Consider the following 17,064-nt stretch of genomic DNA (forward strand, 5'->3'; position numbering starts at 1 on the left):
GTCACTTTGTGACGAATGCACATAACGTTGTTGTTGGTATTGCTAGTATCACCTTTTCCAGAAGGATGTTCAAAAGGTCACACGACAAACTGTCACTCTGAATCCTCGTTCGGTATTAAAGGGCTCCGAGATGTCCTTTCCGACTTTAACTGCTGATCTTGTGCCAGTTAATGTTCTCCTGCATAGCCGAATTAATTTTGCAGGAATGCCAAACGCAGACATGGCTTTATATACCTCTGAACTGATGGGGCTGTCGAATACGGCTTTATAGTCGACGAATAGCTGGAATGTGTCGATGTGTTTTTCGTGAGTGAAAATCTTGTCAATATTTAGCGGGATTTGCCAGGTCCGAAGCTGCATTGGTATGGTCCAATAATGTCATTAACCATTGGCTTCAGTCGTTCACACAGTACGCTGGATATTCGATGGGAAGGAGACGTATTCCTCTATAGTTGGCACATATCGTCTTGTCTCATTTTTTGTGCACGGGACACAGGATGCTGAGTTTCCAATCATTGGGCATGCATTCCTCCAGCCATATTGTACTAATCAGCTGGTGCATGCTCCTTACCAGCATCTGACCACCAGTCTTGAATAGTTCGGCTTGTAACCCATCGGCACCTGCTGCTTTAGCTATTATTTAATATTTCGGATTCGAATTCGGTAGAAAAATTTCCTACAAAATGTATAAATATTTAACGATAAAACCTTTATCGAATAGTTAAATTTTTGGCCGTCATTTAGAGCTAGAAAAATATTGGTTGGGTTCTCTTTATTCTGGGAACTGATCGAAGCTAATATTGTTTAACACTAGATAGCCGAAGGCAGTCATTTTGACCGTTTTTCAATTTCAAGTACAAAAACAATTGTGTATATTATGACCCAGCTTTTTAAAATTTGGTGACTTTTTGTACCACAGTTTATTAATCATAGTAGCTGCTTCCTCCCCTCTTTCATTCCCCGTATTCACATGTGCTATACCTATATAGCCTAAAAGCGGTCATTTTGACTTTTTGTGAAATATTAAATAATCAAAATACTTTTATTATTGTATAAAGTAAATTTCTTATATGACAAGATCACTACAACAACATCGAAAACCGTTTGATACTCTAGAAACACAAAAGGAAACACATATCGGGAAAAATAAATTTTATATTTCCAGTCGATTTCACTCTTAGAGTAAAGACTTCCTCTTTTTTCGAACATTTTGTCCGCGCTCTTATTTTTCAAAAGGGGAAACTCGAGAGCCCTACCACCGAAAACAAATAATAACAACGTTTTGTATGATTGTAAATATTGTAAAAAATATTAAAAAAATAGTTTAAAAAAATTTCTTTACAAAATAAAAATTTTTTCAGAATGAAGTCATTTTGACCGATTTTAGGCTATATAGGTATATACAAAATTCCCGTCTTTCTAGTGTTAACATCCAAGATCCATTTTATTGTAATTTCCTTTGCGAGATTTCAATCAATGCAGTACTACTTTCCCATCGTCTGATATTTGTGATTAGCGCTGTTTTTATTTCCCATATGACTAGAGAAAATTTAGAATTTCCTCTTTTTACTTTTTTCGGAAAATTATAAGTTCAAAGAAATTAGTGCATTAGGAATAGTGATAAACACAACAAACAGTTAGGTCAAAAAGACATAATTATACATTCGATACAAACTATTTCTCACAGTGTACATGAACAATACACACACAAACACAAGAAAAAAATAAAAAATAAAAACCAACCACGTCAACAATCAAGTACACTGTAAAAAAACTGTTCTCATTGTAACCGAAAACTACTGACCTAACTCTATGTGTATCATATTCAAATGGCTTTTAACTATTTTCATTTCAATCGTTTCGTTTTTTAGTTAACCTACTTTGCTACTCAACTACTTTAGTTGTGCTTTGTTTTTCAGTTCAGAGTCTTATTATTTTCAATTTTCAAATTCAAAATATTTATAAACAAATTATGTGTTTCTTGTTTAGCTTTGTTCTGCAATAAAAAACAATAACCTCTATACTCGTTATATACGTATACTCCTCAACTCCGCCACCCCCACCTAACCCCAAAGTACATAATCAGACCTACCAACTAACCTACCTACCTACTTTTACTATTACTACTACTAATACCCGCCCCGCCATTATAATTTCCTCTATGTTCCAATACTAAATTTATTTTTATTTCGAATATAACAACTTAAAAATAAACTTTACTTTTCCATGCACACACTGGGACATTTGTGGTGTCACAATTTTTGTTAATTTGAGCTTTCCGCTTTCGTGAAGTTTTTACGACATGGCAATGTCCACAGTGTGATTCATCTGGATGTGGGTCTCAGAGCTGTTTTTAGTTTATGGCCAGAACGTGCGCCCGCAAATGTCCCAGTGTGTGTGAGCCTGACTCTCTATCTCTATATCTCTAACAATACGAATTGCATACCAACCATGCCAGTTTCAAAACTACAAAACTTAAAACATTGCATTTGAAAACAATTTACAAAATTTTGCTTTACAAAAACAAAAAAACAACTTTTTTCCAAAATCAAACCAAACAAAAATCAATTTGACACAATAATTTAATTCGGGTTTAAACCATTGAATTGAAACTAAAGGGTTACCCACCGGGCCAGCAGCAGCAACGTATGATGCGGCCACAAGGACCTCAGGGTATGCAGCAGCAGCAACAACAACCGTATGGACCTCAAGGCCCCATGGGTCCACAGCAGCGTTTCCCCGGCCAACGAGGACCTGCCCCTCCGGGTCAAATGCAACCTGGTGGACCCATGCAGCAGCAGCAGGGCATGATGCAAGGTCAAATGCCTGGCCAAATGCAACAGCCTGGTATGCAAGGCGGCCAAATGCAGGGTGCTATGGGCCTTCGAGGTCCACTCAACCAGCAACAGCAGCAGCAACAACAACAACAGCAAATGCAACAGCAGCAACAAATGCAGCAGGGCCAGCACATGCAACAGGGCCAACAAATGATGCCCGGCCAGCAAGGCCTTACGCCCCAACAACAACAGCAGCAACAAATGGCCGCACAGAAAAAGCCGCGCTATTTCGTTGCTATGTTCGACTATGATCCAAGCACAATGAGTCCCAATCCAGATGGATGTGACGAAGAACTGCCATTCCAAGAGGGTGATACAATAAAGGTAAGTTTCGTAACGACAGAACTGCTTCTTGGCTAGAAATTAGTTATCAATTATCGTTTTTTTATCGGTTGTTTTTTTATTTGGAATTTTTGAAAGAAACAAGAAAAGAAGTCGAAAATATATTTTAAAATCCGATGATTATGCAAAGAGCAGAATTGGCTTGGCCTTGATAATTTACTTTGTAGACATTGTTTGTTAGGCTAATATTAAAAAAATAGAATAAGGCTTGTGTTTTCTTTGCTAGCAGATAAATTAATACAAATCCAAAAACATAATAAAAAATAGGCAGTATTTTTGTTTGCCAAGATGCTTCCTTCAAACACCTTTCAAAGAGTACTCCTTAGCGAAGTGAACATTGTGAAAGAAAATCGCCGATATACTAGTTTAGGGGACATCATTTTATATCCTTTTAGAACAACGTTTAGATGTAGTCCATTATAAACTCACCAGGAAAATTAGAACCAACAACGATTCCTTTCGATTTGGCATATTCTTAAGGACATAATCAAATTTTCCAAGTTCATTAAATAGAATACATTGTAAACGATTTGAAATATAGTTCCAATCGATATTAAGAAATATTAATCATTCAATCAATTTCTTAACTGAGTTTTGTGCCTTTTAGGGCGAAAGATCACTTATGTAAATGTTTTTATTTACACAGGTGAGGTACTACATTTCCACCATTATGCGACGCGTTTCACCGTTGGTTAAGTGGCTCATCGGGCATATTCGCAAATATTCGGACATTTGGTATTACAACAGAACATCCCTTTTCAGAGCAATTTTTATACCCTCCACCATAGTATGGAGGTTATATTAATTTTGTCATTCGAAATATTCATTTCCGACCCTATAAAGTATATATGTCCGTCCGTCTGTTGAAATCACGCTATCTTCCGAAGGAATTGAGATAGGTCTTTTGTCTGCAGGCAGGGCAAGTTCGCAGATGGGATATATCGGTCACGTTTAGGCATAGCTCCCATATAAGGGTACCCCCCAATTTTCGGTATTATGGGGTTCTTGAGCGCGCTTTTCAACCGAATCCGCTGAAATTTGGTACATTGGGTTCTTATTGGTTACTAAATGTCTCCACAAAAAATTATAAATATAGGTCCACTTTTTCTGGTAGCCCTCATATAACGGTACCTCCTAATTTTCAGTATTTTGGGGGTTTTGGTCGTATTTTTCCACCGTATTGGCTGTAATTTTGTACTTGGAGTTCTTAATAGGTTCCAAATCACTCCACAAAAAGTTATGAATATAAGTCCATTTTTTCTGGTAGCCCCCCATATAAGGGTACCCCCAATTTTCGGTAGTTTGGGGTTCTTGAGCGCATTTGTCAACCGAATTCGCTGAAATTTTGTACATTGGGTTCTTATTGGGTACCAAATATCTCCACTAAAAATTATAAATATAAGTCCATTTTTTCCGGTAGCTCCCATATAAGGGTACCTCCAAATTTCGGTATTTTGAGGTTCTTGAGCACGTTTTCAACCGAAATCACTGAAATTTTGTATTTTGTAGCCGTATATGGAAACAAATCTCCCTACCAAAAATTATTGATAGTCAACCCCTTTTAAGCGTAGTCCCCATATAACCCCATTTTTTATATTAATATAATTATGCGATTTTTCCGCGTTTTGGGTTTGGTTCTAACACTCTGTTGTAATCATTTCACCTTAGAAGGATATCGAGATAAAAAAAAAACTATAACGTACGGTTCGATAATGAACTACATGTGAGCTATAGCCCGCATTTCGGCTTAGCCGTAGCCCCTGTGTGGGAGGTTCCAGATGGCATGGACCGATATTCCCCAAACTCGGACTTCAACTAAATTTGGAAGACATAATAAGATGGGATGGAATCAAATTTTTCTGAAAATGATTTGGTTCAAAGAAACATGGCGTCTAGAACCAACATTTCGATGAGGCACATTTTCACCGTGTGAAAGTGTATACACACTAATTAGCCATAAGGCTGAGGGTATAATTTTCTATAAAAAATTATTGTTTACATAATCGATTTGTAGAAATGTCGGTATAGGTCCATTTTTGGTATGTTCCCTATATTTTCATTTCAATTACCTGCCAGTATACCTATGGTGGAGGGTATCCAAAGTTCGGCCCGGCCGAACTTAACGCTTTTTCACTTGTTTTCTTTAAACCGATTTGAATTTAACAAAAGGGCATCATCGAATTCTATAGGCTTTGCAAAATTTCGTGTTAATAAAACAAACTTTGGGTCGATTATAATTTGGGAGCTAAACAAAATTTCTGATTAATTTAGGTCGCTTTACAATAGATCAGAAAGCTTTGATAATATTTTTTTGTCATTAAAAAACACTGTAAAGTATTGGTATAGGTCACATATTTGACCCAAGGACAAACCCTATTGATTTTGAGATTGGAGAAAATCGGTTAAGATTTAGATATAGCTCCCATATGTATTTTCAGCCGATTATATGTATAATGGTGCATCAATTTCCATTATTTGTCGGATTGAGACAAAATTAAGTACGCGAAGTTTTGTTGAAATCTGTTCAGATTTGGATACAGATTCAATATATATTTTCGTCCGATCTTAAGAAAATGGTGCACCAAACTTCTCACGTTTGTCCGAAATTTTGAACAAATTGTACCTGGAATTGGTTTACATAATTTGTGTCCCATTGTATACAAACTACTCTCTACACCTGCCCGAATGAAATTTAGCATATCGCTGGCTTAACTTGTAAAGGCAAGAAGTCCAATTTTGGAGATATTGAGATTTTGATATAGTTATGTATAATAAGGAAAAATACATCGACCTAAAAAAAATAAGAATACAGATCTCGATTGTTATTGTTTTTTGTATTGATGAATCAAGGCGATAAGTCCAGTACATCACATGTCGCTGGGTTAACATCATGTAAAGGCTCTAAGTCCACATTTTATTTTGAGGATTTTGGACATGATTTTCAGCCAAATTGACTGTAATTTGGTATTTTAGGTACTTATGGGGTAGCTCACTTTCCAAAAAAAAAAAATTATCAATATTGGTCCACTTTTTCGAAATACCGCCCATATAACCTTATCCCCAATATTCGAAATTTTGGTAGGTTTTGGCAAGTTTTTCAAACGATCTATAAAATCTCTCTACCAAAAAGTATCAATATTGGCCCATGTTTTGGAGTTGCCCCCATATTATGTTATCCCCATTAGCTCACTTTCCAAAAAAAAAAATTATCAATATTGGTCCACTTTTTCGAAATTTTGGTAGGTTTGGGCAAGTTTTTCCAACGATCTAGCTGTAATTTTGTATTTGGGGCTCTGATTGGGTATAAAATCTCTCTACGAAAAAGTATCAATATTGGCCCATGTTTTGGAATTGCCCCCATATTATGTTATCCCCATTATTCGATATTTTGGGAATTTTAGGTACGTTTTTCAATCGAATTGGTTCTAAACATCCTAAAAAAATTATCGATATCTGTCCCCAATTTGGTATAGCCCCTACAAAACTGTACCGCCAATTTTCACAATTTGAGGAATTTTGACCTCAAACTTCCAATAGCCAATACTTTGACATTTCATTTTATCTTGGTAGTAATTTTCGATGGCATAACACACATATAAAAGTCCCGATGGATTTCTAGTATTTGACTGTGCACCTCATGGTAGAGAGTATAAACAAGTTCGGACCTGCCTAACATAGCGACGTTTTTATTTGTTTTTTTTTTTCATATTTCTGAATAAATTATAATTCTAAAACAATCTTTACTCTTTTGGATAATATTTACATTTCGTTCCATATGCCGAGCTTAAAAAAGATTTCCAGGCGCGTCGGTCTTTTGCACAGTTTCCAATTTGAAAGGCCATGTTCGTCAATATTGTCTTCCACTTGACCTTTTCATCTAATTCGTGACCTTCTGGTTCGCTTTATATTCCTTTTGAGCTGAGGCATCTTCATCCACTCTCACAACATGACCTACCCAACATAGTTGCTGCATCTCGATACGTCTAACAATGCCAATGTCCGAGAATAGCTGGTACAACTTATGGTTCATTCGACGGCGATATTCACCGTCAACGCAGATCGGTCCATAGATCTTTCAAAGAATTTTCTCTCATATACTCTGCTTGCACAAGTACCTATGCTTCCGATCTGATACGGGTAGTATCAGTGTTTGATCTGGCGGGAAATGGGGAGATTCAAAACTGCTTACTTAGACTATAGTAGCATCTGTTGGCCAACACTATTCTTCTCCGAATATCAAAACTGATATCAAGGTATATACAATCTTTGACTACATCGAAGCTGTAGTACTCAAGTTCCACAGTTGGTCCGAGTCTACTGGACGTCTTGCGCTTTGATACCATCAGCTTGGTCTTCTCGTCGTTTACTGCCAGAACCACTTTGGCAGACTCCTTCTCAATTTGCTCAAAAGTGGATGTTACCGCTCTCAATGTTCGACCCATTATGTCGATGTCATCTGCCTAGGCGAGTAACATGAGCTGTTTGGTGTACAGAGTGTAATTTCTTTGCCTCTTGTATGACCTTTTCTAGCAGGAAGTTAAAAAAGGTCACACGAATCATCGTTGGGTATTAAATGGCTCCGAGAGGTCCTCTCCCACTTTAACTGCTGATCTTGTGCCAGTTAAAGTTATCTTGCATAGCCGAATCAATTTTGCAGGAATGCCAAATGCAGACATGACTTTAAACATCACTGAACGGATAGGGTTGTGTTGGTATGTTGTTCGTGGGGTTTTTCGAGGATTTGGCGCAGAGAGAAAAGTCTGGTCAATGGTGGATTTTCCAGGATTTTTTGAAGCCAGGTCTAATCAGCTGGTGCATCCTCCTTACCAGCATCTGACCACCAGTCTTGAATAGTTCGACTTGTAACCCATCGGCACCTGCTGCTTTATTATTCTTCAGTCGATTGATTGCTATTTTGATTCCGTAATCGGTGAATACGGTGGCTTCACTTGACTTTTGGCAAAAATTCTTAATGCACGCATGATTCTGGTTGACGATGTTCAACAGCAGTTTTGGAACAATTTTCGCTACAGCACGTTTCCTCCATAAAATTTGTTATTATTCGGACTTGATATAGGCTTGGTAAAGATAATAGTTTATGCAAAGTTCGGTTCAAATCGGATATTCCATTCACCTTTTTTTTTGCATTTATAAATATTGAAAATTTTTACAATTTGTGGAGGAGGTACCAGAAGGAGTGAACTAATGGGTCCCAGCTTCCTCATAGCTCTAGGTCACACGAATCCTCGTTGGATATTAAAGGGCTCCGAGAGGTCCTCTCCCCCTTTAACTGCTGATCTTGTGCCAGTTATCAATTTTGCAGGAATGCCAAATGCAGACATGGCTTTAAACATCACTGAACGGATAGGGCTGTGTTGATAGGTTATTCGTGGGGTTTTTCGAGGATTTGGCGCAGAGAGAAAAATCTGGTCAATGGTGTATTTTCCAGGTCTGAAGCCAGGTCTAATCAGCTGGTGCATCCTGCTTACCAGCATCTGACCACCAGTCTTGAATAGTTCGACTTGTAACACATCGGCACCTGCTGCTTTATTATTCTTCAGTCAATTGATTGCTATTCTGATTCCGTAATCGGTGAATACGGTGGTTTCACTTGACTTTTGGCAAAAATTCTTAATGCACGCATGATTCTGGTTGACGGTGTTCAACAGCTGTTTTGGAACCATTTTCGCTACAGCACGTTTCCTCCATAAAAGTTGCTTGGCATGAGCCAAGCGATATGCCAATGTCATCAGCAACCTCTCAGATTGCTTCGTTGTTTCCATCGATTGATGGCGTGCTCGAGCTATAGGTATATTAACTCTCTACAGGTATATTAACTCTCGAAATTTGAAAATAACGGTTATTTATCAGACCTCATATACGCTTAAAAAAACTAGTTTTTTATTAACAGTTGGCTTTGCTGACGTTGCTTATGATAGTATACAATTATTTTGACATTTTTCTGATTTTTCGACAAATGTTTAAAAGTCTGGTGGTTGGACCGTATTGATGGTGGCCTTTGATGGGGATGATTTTTATGCCAAACATCGATATTTTATTCGATTAGTCTCAGTTTATTATTCCAGCAAAGGAGCTGTCTAGAAACATAGACACCCTGTATTTTGTGTTGTGGTTGGGCCCATGATGCAATACTAATGTGATGTATCAAAACAAAAACCTTTGTTTTTATCTCGACGATCTGTCAAATTTTTCCTTATAGTATTTCTCATGGTTGGCAACATTGTAAATCGAATTCAAGTAGAAAATACGCACTTTGACAGTTAATCAAGACATCAGCTGCCCTAAATGGACTACCTATTCATTGTGCCATGGTTGAGTTCATGCTTATTTAGTTTTGCTATTCTCCACTGGGTGACACTATTCCCTGTCATTCTTATATTGTGTTGATGTTGATGCGAAGGTTGGTTATTAGAATGTCAGGAACTTCAGATGCATTTCATTTGGAGAAGTAAGCCTCTTATAATTTGCAATCGTGTTCAAATAAAATGCCAGCAAATACGATTTTTAAAACAAGTCAAAAAGTGTCAGTCAGTGTTGCCGACATATATATACTCTCACCCTATGGTGAGAGTTACACACAGGTGTTATTATTCGGACTTGATATAGGCTTGATAAAGATTAGAGGTTGTGCAAAGTTCGGTTCAAATCGGATATTCTATTCACCTTTTTTTGCATTTATAAATATTGAAAATTTTTACCATTTGTGTGGGAGGTACCAGAAGGAGTGGCCAATGGGTCCACTCCTTCCTCATTCTAGGCTTTGTAAAGATAATAGGTTCGCATGATATTTTTAGCACGATTTACTATTTTGTGGGAGAGGTACCAGAAGGAGCGGACCGATATTCCCCATATTCGAACTTGAACTAAGTTTTGAGAAAATATTAAGATGTGCAAAGTTTAGATGAATTCGATTATTCCTTTCGAGAGGTATCGGACCAGCTAGACGGACGGACATTTGTAAATCAACCCCAATGCCCCGATGCCATATTAGCCATACGGCTGAGGATATTAAAAGTTATGTACTCATAAATGAAAGGTGTTGAAAGAGGCTCTTTCACCACTCAATTAAATTTTTAATAAATCTTAGCAAGCACTTACACACATTCTCTCAGTAAATTTTGTATAATCCTCAAAACTTGGAATGAATGTTAATTTGATGCAATTTATGTAATGACATGAAGATTGTAGTTGATCAGCCATCAGCCAAAGTAAGTTCGAGTGCCCCCCGGTCTAAACGAATAATCCAAGGTAAGATTAGAAACCGGAAAACCCTATAAAAACCCGAAAAATTTATAGTCACCATGTGGTCAACCCCAAAAAAGTGTTTGAACCCGCTTTAAAAAAAAAAACATCAACTGTAATTTAATTGAAAAAATAAACAAACAAAAAATTGTAATAATTGGTGGTTTCAACATTTAGTTCGATCGGTTAGCTTTACAATTCACATAATTCGATTTGTTTTTACAACAATTTAATTGATTTCATAAACAAATTAGTTGTGTATTGTCGAATCATTATTAGTCACACTTGTGAAATTCCCCTTACATACATTTTAAAAGAAAAAAAAACAATAGAAACTATCACTATCACCACCACCAACAATATCAGATAAATCCCTTCAACCTACCATTCATCCTGTCATCCAGCCGCCAACCCATTTTAGATGTTAGTAACCCTAGAAAACGATTAGTTGTTGTAATGAAGATTTATTATAATTACCCACCTACCTACCTATCAGCATATATACCTATCTCTATATATACCTATAAACAATATTATATAACAAATATATACATACATAGTTTATCTATATATAACCACCTATACATTAGATTAGTGTAACTATTTTTTTCGATTGTTCGTTCACCTTGTTCTGTATTTGATACTTTGCATCATATCTATGTTTCTTTCATTCTTTCGTATTACAAAAAAAATTAAATAAAATAAAATACAACTGTGTTCAAATGCTGAGAATGGCATTCCCTCCGAAGCCATCATCAGCACCGCCTTCGTTATGTGGTCCTTGAAATTCAATTATGTGTTTATTTAATCGATATTTATTCTATATTTCCCATTTTGCGATTATTTAGGTTTATGGTGACAAGGATGCCGATGGTTTTTATTGGGGCGAATTGCGCGGTCGTCGCGGTTATGTACCTCATAATATGGTGACGGAGGTTGATGATGGCACCGGCCAAATGGGTCAAATGCCACAACAACCTGGCGGCACTGCACAAGTTATGCCCGGTCAGGTGGGCACCCAGCAAAGTATGCGCAATGTTAGTCGCGATCGTTGGGGTGATATATACGCGAATATGCCCGTTAAACGTATGATTGCCCTCTACGACTACGATCCACAAGAGCTAAGTCCGAATGTGGATGCGGAAGTAAGTATATGTCTATGTTTTTTGTTTGTGTGAGTGTGTGTATTTATTTTAGTATGTGCATATCTATATGTGTGTGCGTGTGCGTATTCTATATATCAATATAGCGTAAGGCTGCTAAAATGGGTGGAGGAGGAGGAGGAGGTCTATTTGGGGGATTCCTTGATAGTCTTGTGCCAACATTTGCCCAAGACATACCACCACGACGTCGTAATGTGAGTTTGTTTTCGTAATGAAAAAAAATAGCAATTTGAAAAACAAATTTTGGAATTATAGCCTTCTTCTGTGTGTGTATATATTGCTAGATCCAAATAAGTGTCCAAAATCTTCTCAATCATTAATATTTATTGAGTATATACGGGGTTGCCCATATTCGACGGACCCATGTTTTTTTTAAATCAAAGAAAAAAATAAAAATTTGGCGGTTGGCAATGTTAATCATTTAATTTGTTCCAAGTAGATTTGTTTACATCAATTTTTGAATATGATATCTCTCAAATGGCCGCCTCTGGCGTTGATGACGTATTGTGCTGTTTTTGCTTATGTCGCGATAACGCTCCTGATTGATGGTAACAGCATGGCCATTTTCATTTTGGAAGAAAAACGGCCCAATGACCGTTTTCGCACTAACGCCGCACCAAACTGTGACTTTTTCATCATGAAGAGGCACTTCTTGAATCTCCTGAGGATTTTCAGTGGCGTAAAAACGGCAATTTTGCTTATTTACGGTCCCATTCAATGTGAAATGGGCTTCATCGGACATGATAATTTTGTTCCAAAATTGCTCGTCATCTTCGGCCATTTCGATGACTCTTTGGGCCCATTCCAATCGACGAGGCTTGTCCGCAGGCAACATTCTTTGCGTCAATTGAATTTTGTACGGGAACAAATGCAAATCAATGCGAATAATCCGTTGTAAAGTGGACCGAGCCATGCCCAACTGCTGAGAACGGCGTTTTTGGGATGTTCTTGAGGACCTCTCAACACTGGCTCGTACGGCAGCGATATTCTCGGCCGATCGCCTTGGTCGACTTTTATATGGCCTCTTCGGATTAGAAAGAGCCTTACCAGTCGAAAATTTTTCGTATAAATGCTTAATGGTGTTCTTAGAAGGCGCACTTCTCACATTTTTTAATGTTTTAAAAGCACGTTGAGTTTTCACAATTGACTTCTTCTGTTGAATGTAAATTTCAACTATTTCAGAGAGCTCGCGTGACGTGTATTGGACTGACGCTTCAAACGCTGTATGTCATTAAGCGATGTGACATCTCTGTCAAAAGTTATGGCGTTGCCAGATGGGTCCGTCGAATAAGGGCAACCCTGTACTAAACTATTAAATGTCTTAAATAATTTTTATAACAATTTTATATTCAAAAGTTATGGTTTTATTTATAATTATTTATGGACCCTAAGAAATGTATACGAAGTTCTTTCCAGAACCAGCAAGAAACTTTCAGATTACAAGATAATCCAAACCAAATGGTAACCTATGTTGGCTCTCGTGTCATTTTAAAGGTTCAATTTTGTGATGTTTCACAGAGTAAGTGAAATTCACTTCCAAATTCCCTATGACCAGATTCCAATGCTCGATGTCGAGTAAGTATAGGCTTATTATGTTATCTGCCAATTTAGTGTGAACGCATACGATATTTGTCATTTACATATTCGAAGAATTGAAAACATAATTGTGCACCAATAACTTGATCTGCGGGGACGGCATGGCAAATATGTCTAAGGAAGTCTAAAACGTAGGCCCTTCGTTGAAATATTCCCTTGAAAGCAGTCTTAATACCATTGGGATATGTTAATGAACTGAGAGGTCATGTTTCCGGTTTTCCAGGTACGAATGGGGCCCAAATATATATGTTATATACTGTCAAAAATTGATATTGCGAAAAATCAATTAGATCAGGTTAAAAACACAAAATAACGTTCAGAAAAATTAATTATAGTATTGTGCACATATATTTTGATTCGAACAAAATATTTTTTGTTTATTTATTCTTCGTAAAATCTCATCCAATTTGAAAGACCATTTTCCGATATGTTGTCTTCCCCTTCTGCGTGAACCATCACTTGGCTCGCTTTTATATGCCTTTTGAGCTGGGTCATCTTCATCCATTCTCACAAGATGGCATAGCCACCGATCTGTCTGACAATGTCGATGTCCGAGAATAGATGGTATAGCTTATGGTTCATTCGAAGGCGATATTCACCGTCGACGCAAATCGGCCCAAAGATCTTCCGAAGAATTTATCTCTCAAACACTCCAACAGCTGCCTCATCTGCTTGCGCAAGTACCCATGCTCCAGATCCATACAACACCACGGGTACAATCAATGTCTTGTAGAGTGTGAGTTTGGTCTGGCGAGAGGTGGCCTTGCTTGAGTTGCTTACTCAGACCTTAGTAGCATCTGTTGACCAACACTATTCTCTTCCGGATTTCAAAGATGATGTTATTAGTTTTGCATAAGGCGGTAACGAGGTATATAAAATCGTTCATCTTTTCACCATTTACTGCCAGTCCCACTTGGCAGACTCCTTTTTATTAATTTTGCAAGAATACCAAACGCAAAAATACCTCTGAACGGATAGAGCTGTCAAATGCGGTTTTATAGTCGACGAATAGGTGGAATGTGTCGATGTGTTTTTCGTGGGGTTTTTTCCAGGATCTGGCGAAGAGTGAACATCTGATCAATGGTGGATTTACCACGCCTGAAGCCGCATTGGTATGGTCCAATAATGTCATTGATCATTGGCTTCTTTCACATAGCACGCTGGATAGCCTTTTATTGGCACATATCTCTTGTCTGCTTTTTTGTTCACGGGACAAAGGATGCTGAAGTTCCAAACATTGGGCATGCATTCCTCTAGCCAAATTGTAGAAATGAGCTGGTGCATACTCCTGACCATCATCTGACCACTGGTCTTGAATAGTTCAGCCGATTAATTGCTACTCTGACCTCATCTTGGCTAGGTGGAATACACTCTATATCGTCATCTCTTATTGGTTCTGGGGTATCTTCTTCACCGCAGCTATTTGATACCAGAAGCTTTTCAAAATGCACGCTATCTGTATCTGTCACCAGGTTTTCTTCTTCTTCTCTACAGGAGGATATGCCTGCACCAAAGTCTTCGATTTGCTCACGCTCACGATTTTCTTGTTCTTTCTTCTGTTTTCTGAAAATTATCCAAAATTATCCATCACGTTACGTGTTGCAACTGTCTGTCCCTATACGCTGCCCAGATATTCGCTCCTCGTATCGATCGATCGTCTAAAATATTGTACGAATGCCTTCCGTCTATCATAAATTGATCAATTTCGTCTCGTTGCTTGATCGGGAGAAATCCAAGTGGCCTTGTGTATATCGAGATGCTTGAATTTGGTGCTGCTAACTACCATGTTTTTTGCTGCCGCGAAGTCAATCAACCTCATGCCGTTGTTGGATGTTTCTTCATGGAGTCCCTTTCCATCGCATTTCCTGTAAGGCAATAACAACGGCTTTGTACTTCTTGAGTTCATCCGCTTCCTGCTTCCTGGTAGCTTCCTGTAATGTTGAGGTTAATGCCTGAAATATAAACGTTAAAGGCGACAAAAATTAGAATGGTCCACGTTCTAACCTATTCCCTATATTAAAAAAACAAATCCAGGAAATAATTATAAATAAAACCAGATAGATGTTTATTTCTAAACAAAATAATAAGTTAATTACAACTATATAGTAATAATTGTACACAACGAAATCCAGTACTCAAAACCACAACCTTATTATAATAACCGAAAAAATATAAAAATAACCTCTTCGTTCGCTAGACTACCCATGGAGACCTACAACTACCACCACCGCCACCTACCAACAGTGCCTACCACACGATCGCTTAATTTATTACAAAAAAGTAACAACAACGCTTGAATATTTTATTTTGTTTTTTTTTCTGCAAAAAGAAATGATTCTTCTTCTTCTTGTGCTACTTAATGAGATTTCATTCTTTATCTGTTTTACATACATAACGGTATACATTTAATTGCATCTGTTTTTTGTTTTTCCCCAACGAAAACGAATTTTGATAAAAACAATCAGCAAGTGGAATTAAGTTTCAAAACGGGTGAAATCATACTTGTGTATGGTGATATGGATGAAGATGGTTTCTATATGGGCGAATTGGATGGTGTTCGTGGCCTAGTGCCATCGAATTTCTTAGCCGAGGCGCCCGACACATATAGTAATCAAATGATGCAAGGTGGTGGCCCTGCAGGACGCGGTGGCTTGGCCAGTCAAAGGGGCAGAGGTCAAGGGCCGGGTGCTAGAGGACCTCCACCACCGCCGCGCGACAACATGATGCCTGGTATGGCTGGACCACGTGGTCCCCAAGGAAAGAGTAAGTAAAAGTATTCAATTTTCCATTTAATTCCAAAAAAAAAAATCGAAAACAAAAACAAAAATTCTTAACTCTATTTTTTTCTTTGTACAAAATAAAATCAAAACAAAAATATATTAATTTACAAAATATTTTTTTTCCTGTAAACAAATAATTCAGTCACTCAGTACTGTACAGTATCTAAGGATTTCTTTCTGTTCTTTTGTTATTTTTTTCTTGCAATGAATATTCTCTAATGTTTTATTTGTTTTTGTACAAAAGTTTAATTTTTATTTGAATATTCTTTTTTGTTTTTCATTAAATGTGAGAAAAATATTGGTTCTGTGAAAATAAAATCTAACATTTGCGGAGCAAAATTTAATAAAAATCGCTAATGATTAGGTCTTTCTAAAATCAAAAAAATAACTATTTTTAGGCCTTCTATTCTAAACCAAAAATACAAAAACACTGCAAAAAAGAAAGAAATAAAATAAAAACAAATCTACAAAAATACTTTATTTTTTTTTATTTAAAAATATTTATTGTTTTGTAAAATATTTATTTATTTTTTAATATTTCTTTTTTCTTTCATTATGGTTTTGGTTTCAATTTCATTCTGTAATCAAAATAATTTCGGCACAATATTTCTGTAATAATATCATTTACTTTTTTCTTTCCTTGATTTGTCAAATATACATACATATGAATATAGTTGTTGTTCTTGTTGTTTGTAATTGTTAACTAATATTAATAGAGAAAACGAAAAAAAACAAAATAACTAAAACTCGATAATAATCAAATGGAATTTTATAACAAAACAAAAAAAATGAAAATATTATAGTTGAAGGCATTTTCTCATCCACTACCCATCCAAAATCCACCACCCAACCACCATCCATTCTATTTCAAACTGTAGCTGGAACATTCCGATCACACTCAGTTTTTTGAATGTACATGGCGAATTATTTATTTATGTTTTCATATATTTCATCATTTCATTTCTCATGTCTGTGATCCATTTATCGTTGTCCTCAAATATTTATGGTTTCTAATCTTCTTCTTCTTCACCTCTAAATGTGTTTATATGTTTCTAAACTAAACCGAAAAAATTTTCGTCCTCT

The 17,064-nt window shown here is 36.9% G+C and overlaps 1 protein-coding gene across 1 annotated transcript in view; it reads left to right on the forward strand.

Annotated features, from left to right (window-relative positions):
* Positions 1-15,981, forward strand: part of LOC133327602 (RIMS-binding protein 2) — a gene marked incomplete at its 5' end in the record, with an annotated part of 30,022 nt that extends 14,041 nt beyond the window's left edge. Inside the window, 3 exons of the mRNA XM_061536123.1 lie at positions 2,619-3,161; positions 11,291-11,587; positions 15,667-15,981. Of these exons, the coding sequence (XP_061392107.1) occupies positions 2,619-3,161; positions 11,291-11,587; positions 15,667-15,972 (1,146 nt within the window). The remainder of the gene's footprint in view (positions 1-2,618; positions 3,162-11,290; positions 11,588-15,666) is intronic.
* Positions 15,982-17,064: the final 1,083 nt, after the last annotated feature.

The sequence above is a fragment of the Musca vetustissima genome, unplaced genomic scaffold (genome assembly GCF_032173495.1).
Source record: "Musca vetustissima isolate MV318-11 ecotype Yass unplaced genomic scaffold, APGP_CSIRO_Mvet_v1 utg20163, whole genome shotgun sequence".
NCBI lineage: Eukaryota > Metazoa > Arthropoda > Insecta > Diptera > Muscidae > Musca > Musca vetustissima.